Source organism: Neltuma alba, unplaced genomic scaffold, assembly GCF_004799145.2.
Source record: "Neltuma alba isolate B1F8T4 unplaced genomic scaffold, ASM479914v2 tig00012090_pilon, whole genome shotgun sequence".
NCBI lineage: Eukaryota > Viridiplantae > Streptophyta > Magnoliopsida > Fabales > Fabaceae > Neltuma > Neltuma alba.
The window spans coordinates 155196-161737 of NW_021636648.1; the positions used below are offsets into that span (position 1 = coordinate 155196).

Here is a 6542-nt window from a genome sequence, read left to right on the forward strand (position 1 = left end):
AAATCTCGTATTAGATATAGTTAGGCTTAATAATAAATATAAATAAATATGTGATGATTCCCAAATAAATTCGAGTCGTAGCAATTCACCGCGTTGTGTTGAATTTATCGCTGTAACTTCATTTTTTGAACCAACGTTTTCTCCCTGCTTTGCTCGATTTGTTGATTTATACACACCACGCATCAATTTGCAACAGCAGATAGATTTCACTCTAGTCAGCGATATGATCTCAGGAAACTTTCAAATCGTTTTCATCCACATTATTCCGTGCAGCTTTGCTTGATTAATCTGAATGAATATAATACTATCTATGGTCCTAATTATAAAATCTTATTTATAAATTATAAATAATGTCTTATAATTAAAACTGGAGATAATATCATTTTGATTCATTATATTGTAACAACACCATCTATCATACTTGAATGTGTTTTTAGATTCAAACTTGTTATTGACATATTTATTTGCACATTTGTTTAATCTGTCTATTAATATATAAAAGTACAGTACAAGGCATGAGTATCTAACAGCGCGACAAGTGGCATCACTAAAGATCAGATAAATGTTCTTTTCTTTTTTAAAAAAAAAGCCATATTTTTTTACTCATGTTTCTACCCACGTTTTCACCAACTGTTTATTATTTGAGAGAATTTTCCGGACAACATGTCATGATTTTTTTTAAGATATGAATGATTATCCAAATTATTTTATATTATCCAAAAACACTTTGAAAGTTTGAATTTGGAATTTAAAACACGATTATGCCACTTAAAATTTAAATTGGCCACTTAATAATTAAATTGATTTATAAATGAATAAATTATAGGAAGAAGTATATTCCCAAAATATGGAAACGTGTGGCAATTTTTAATTATATATTTATCGGATAGTTAGTTTAGTTTAAACGTTTTTTCTAGGATATGAACGAGTATTCAAATTATCTTATATTATTTAAAGGCACTTTGAAAGTTTGTATTTGGAATGTAAAGCGACTTAAAATTTAAATTGGCCACTTAATTATTAAATTGATTTATAAATAGATAAATTATAGGAAGAAGTATATTTACAAAATCTAGAAACATGGGCAATTTTTTCATATAATTGTATCTTGTATAACTTACTAACAGACTATCACTTGGCTTCACCAGAGTGTAGATAAATGGGTTTTTTTTTTTTCTAAAGCCAAAATTTTATATCCAACTCCCTATTTATGTGTTATTCACTACCATAATACATGTTCCTCCTTATTCACACTACCCATCTCTTTTTGTGGTAGAATCAGTTAGTTACCTCTCATAATACAGTATTTTTTATTTAAATGGTTTTAGTTGAATTATTGGGATGTACTATTTATTTATATTTTAGTTGAATTGTTTGCAGATAAATTTTTTACTTTTGTTAAAGCCACATTTTTACCTATGATCTCTCTATTTATGCGTTTTTCTTGGGAATTAGTTCGATCATATTTATTTGAGTGCACGTTTCATGTCTTTCTATTTATTTTTGCAACATAATGATTTTTGTTAATGGTAGATAAATCTACTTTTTTTATAATTTTTTGATTAATTCAATTAATTCCGATTTATTACAGAATTTATGGCAATTATCTCTAATAATGAGCCTTATTTTTTCTATTTTTTGTAAAAAACAAAATACCCTTTATATGCAAATATTTTAAATTAAGAAAAATAAATAAAATTATATAACTTCTCTTATCTTGAAAATCGTGGTATATATGTGAGGCATGATGTATGTTCAAAATTTGAAATTTGATGGTATTATTTAAAATTAATTATGCTTGAAATTTAATTTCAGCTGGTTTATTAGTATATTGAAAATAATATCCTACGCCCTAAATCTAAACTATTATTTATACCTGAAATATTTATTATTTTTTATTTATGAATTATTTTGAAATATAATTCAAAATATTTTAACTCACTAATGATTTTGTCTCCATTGATTTTTTTTTGTATTAAATAGCCTATTTTTACAATACAGAATCAGATATCATATTTGTCCAATATAATATTACTAACCATGACATTATCTGTGTAATTATTGAATATAATCAAATGTTTGAGTTTCAATCCATTAACCCTTTTGTCTCCATTAATTCAATCTTTTTAAAGGAACATCCATTTATATACCTGCATATATAGCATATTTCTTAAAATGTTGATAATGGATCTACTTGTACTGTAGATTTCAAAAGCTTAATAATATTTTATTTTAAATTAAGTTGAAATCATGACTTAAAATAGTAATTTAATATTCAACTAATTATTTTGTGGTAATTTAAATTTTTATCTTATATAAAAGAAACCACCAATTTATACCCGTGGATTGCATGGGCACTATACTAGTTATATAAAATATACTGTAAAATACAGATAACCCGATTTAATTTTAACTCTCTTGTAAATAGTCACCCTCATCTTTAAGAGTTTAAAAATAACACCATCAACTCTTATATTTTGACATTTAATACCTCGCTGTTAACATGTTCATTAAATCTAACAGAATAAATGTTACATCAGATTATTTAAAATTATTAGGCTGATGATATGTAATTTAGTCCAACTTAAAACTCATGATTACCCTAGAGGGTATCTTTGTATTGTATCAATAATAATCTCAGTTCCTAGTCTCGCCTAATCGTCTTGTTCTCAGCCTCTTCCATAAGCTGTGTTTGCCATCGTCGCGCACAACGCTACATCCGTCATATTCACACTTTCTTCCGACATCAATTTCTCTAAGTGATTGAAGATTTTGAATTAATGTTGCTGCCCCTTTCGATGAATTTCTAGGAAGTTATCTAAAAACAAAGAAATTAATAAAAGAAAATTGTTATATATAGATGCAGAATAAGTTGAGGATTTTATAGTTCAATACTCTATACTGGCAAAGCAAACCTGATGAAGTTGCGGCAGCGAATGAAGTCGGCAGTTGCGAAAATATCGTTGCTTGCATTCAAAGGTCATAACCAAGCGCGACAAGCCCTGGAACGGTATCATAAGAAAACAATTTCAAGGAAAAGAATCCAGATTTAAAGGAAGAATGTGATCAAGATGATTTTGGTTGGGTATATTTTTAAGAAAACATCAACCTTCAATTTCTGGTAAGTGCACGTTGATTATATTTCATCCTTACATTTAAACAAATGAAAATTAATATTCCTGTGCCTTCCACTGTGAAATATATGGATGATTTAAGGCCTTGTTTGGTACGGAGTAGGGACTAGGTAATTGAAAAAAATAATTAAAACAGTATTTACCATAAATAATTATTTATTACATGGGATTAAGCAAACTTATGAAGATAGAATTGGTGAATACCACCTCCTCCCATGGTATTTTCTAATCTCACAAACATGAGTTTGTCTAATCTCATATAATAAGTAATTATTTATGCTAAATATTGTTTTAATGATTTTTCTCAATTATAATCCTAGTCCCTATCCCTTATTTTTCAGGATATAAGAATAACTAATTAAGAACAACACATGCGTGTCAAGAAATAAAAAGTTGTTCAACACGTGTGGGGTTGGCTCTCGGAGTCGGAGCTCCCGTCCCTGTTGATGTGAGATGGTGGTCTCTGGTAATTGCAAATTTCTGTGTGTTCGAGGTAGCCAGGCTTCTGGAAACTTCATTGTTGCCTGTATTCTGTTTGGTGAGTTAGGTTTAAGAAATTCAATGGTTTTATTTGAGCTTGCAAAACTAATTAATCTTATATACTGTTCATGAATAATTTCTCGAGTTCAAAAGCCATATTGAAATCAATGTTGTTAATTTGTTATATTGTTTTGTGAAATGACACGACCCGGTGGCGTGCCTTCGTTTGATTACTTAACTTTAACTAAATTCATTTCCAAACTGGGAATCAACCGATTTTAGTGTAGTTCAGTTACTCATAACTATTTATGAATGTAGCCGTTGTATTCCGTTACACAGTTAGAAAGTTAATTAGCTCAATTCCGGCGCTCTTTCGCCAACATTTTCATCTGCGTATATACTATGCTCTTGATTCAAGTGGCTGTTAAAAAAAAAAAAGGCAATACAATTCCAGTCTTTCCCTATCATTTTATCCGTGCATACGCAGTAATAAGATGCGCAAAATATACATATATAACATCAAATAAAGATGGTGTTGGCAGCATATACCCTAAAATAAGGAGGATCACCCATAAATTCACCAGGACAAGAAGCCAATAACTTATTGCAGCTAATCTAAAATTAATCCTAAGTTTTGTTTGTGAAAGCAGCTTCAATTCAGGTTTTCTGTAAATGCTGTGAACTTGTCCTCCTTCTAGCAATCTTCTCTGTTTTGGTTGCATCAATAACCTACCATTTTACCCTTGAAAGTACAGCAATAATAGAAGAATATATAAAAGAGAGTGTGGGAAAAAGAATGAAAAAGAAAGAGCAGAGACAGGAAGAATAATAGGGATATTATTGATGGTGATATATAGACCAGTACTACTGGAGAGAGGGAGGAAAACAGAGAAAAAGTGAAAAGGAAGGAGTAAAGTGAAGTCAAGCAGGCATCCAAATAGAGGCAAAAACAACGTTGTGTCCTTTCCAGGTGAGAACAAGATGTTGGTCCTCCTTCTTCAATCCCCACCCAGCTGCATGCTCGTCAAGCATGGCCTTCGCCTCTGAAACACCGTCCTCACTTAGCCCAACCCCTTGAAACTTAGCATTCCTCATCCGTTGTTCCCACCTGCTCTTCGGCTCCACTCTCTCCACCCTCTGTATCCCTTCCTGTGCGATCACGTTCTCTATCTTCCAGCTTATATCCGCCTCGTACCATTGCCTTTGCCGGCTTCCTCGCGGTAAGAACGTGTCCACCGTGTCGTACGGTATCCACAGGTAGTTAAACGCAGACCTCAGCCTGCACACCAGGTCGTTCGATGTCAAATCCGCGTCTTCGTCCACTAAAACCATAATCGTCGGCTCTAAGCTCCGGACGGCTCTCAGAAACATGGATCGCAACGACGATGAGTCGTAAATGTAAGAGGACGAAATTGAATGGTCTGATTCTGGGGTTAGTGTGGATAGGGTTTCTTCGGAGATGTAATGGAGCATCATGTGACAGTTTATCACCAACGCTTCCCTCTTGTGCCCTTCCGCCGCCAAAACCATCTGTTGCACCCGAAGGTGTTCGATTAGGGCGGCGAACCCGTCTTTATAAGTGGAGGAAATCACTTTGAATTCCAATATTATGTTCTTGGACCTTGCGAAGCTCACCAACCTGGCGCCCAATTCGTCGTAGGAAAGGTCCAGCATAGGCGGGATGTCGTTATTACAACCAGCTACCGTGAGCTTGATTAAAGGAGGGACCTCGTGGCGGGTGGCGATAGCGTCGATGAGCGTGGGAATCTGCATGCAGTGCGTGGAGCTTAAGTCCACGATATGAATAACTGAATATCCCTCGGTAACTTCTAGAATGGCCGAGTTAGCCACGGTGAAGCCGAATCGGTGCCAAGGGGTTAAGTCTACGAAGTTGGCGAGCTCGATGACGGAGAAGTTGTGGACGTCCATAGCGGCGAGGTTGGTGTTAGCGTCCGCCACCACGGCAAGCATTTTGCAGCTGCCGGATTTAGCAGCACGGGCGGCGAGGGCGCGATTGAAGGCGGAGGCAAGGCGTTGATTGGAGTCGCCGTCGGGGGGAGCGATGTTGTTCAGAACCCAGAGGATTTGCTGCGCAAGAGTTACGTCGTTGGATTCGACGGCGTTGGCACAGTGAACAAGTAATTGTTCCATGCAATTAGCATCACCGAAGGAATTGAGGGCGGTGGAGGAAGGGAATCCAGGCCAGGGTCGCGTCCTAGGAATCTGATTATTCATGTTCATGGCAAGGCCGGAGAAAGGGGAGGTGATTTGGTGCAAAGAAGGAAGTGAAGGTGTGAATTGCGTCATTGATTGAGGAGGGGAGTGAGAGAGAAAGAGAAAGAGGAGCGGGGAATTAAAGAGAAAGCAGAGAGGAGGCAGAAAAAGAGAAAGTGACCTGACTAGAAGCAGAGGGTGAAAATATGTGGAAGAAGAAAAGAGGCAGTGGGAAGGGATCGAAGGTAAAAGAGACAGTTCAGCTTTATAGGGTGAGAAACTCTCATCCCGAAAAGACTCAGAGGAAGTCAAATTGGGGAAAAGAGACCATACTTAGAGGGAATTTCAGGCTTTATCAGGCGGGGTTAAAAACAGCCAAACGCTAAAGGGGCACAAGCTTTTCAAAATTAGAAAAGACTATAAACTAGCCTAGTTGGTGTGTGTGATACGTGAGGGGCGAAGGCCATTTTGGTGGCATGTGAAACAGCCGGCCACCCCTTTGTCTATACCTGGAGTTGGGATTTTGTCATGTTATGCAGTATTAGGGCACTGCTGGAATATTACTTTTATTTTACCTTCAACACTGCAACATTAATCGAAATATAGGAATAAAATAAAAGTATAAATTTAAATTCTTTAATTTCACTATGGATGATGTTTCAGATCCATATTGCCCCTGGAATCCAAATTCTTCTCTTAATAACCAACGAATCC

General features: G+C 35.3%; 1 protein-coding gene across 1 annotated transcript; it reads right to left on the reverse strand.

Moving 5' to 3' along the window:
• Nucleotides 1–4429: 4429 nt before the first annotated feature.
• On the reverse strand, nucleotides 4430–5921 carry LOC114722328 (scarecrow-like protein 32). Its single transcript, XM_028908333.1, has one exon. It carries the CDS (start codon nucleotides 5919–5921, stop codon nucleotides 4536–4538), a length of 1386 nt encoding a protein of 461 aa, XP_028764166.1. The 3' UTR covers nucleotides 4430–4535.
• Nucleotides 5922–6542: the final 621 nt, after the last annotated feature.

Excerpts from the sequence above, each read along its gene's own strand:
- LOC114722328 (XM_028908333.1), bottom strand. The coding sequence starts at position 5,921 with ATGACGCAATTCACACCTTCACTTCCTTCTTTGCACCAAATCACCTCC.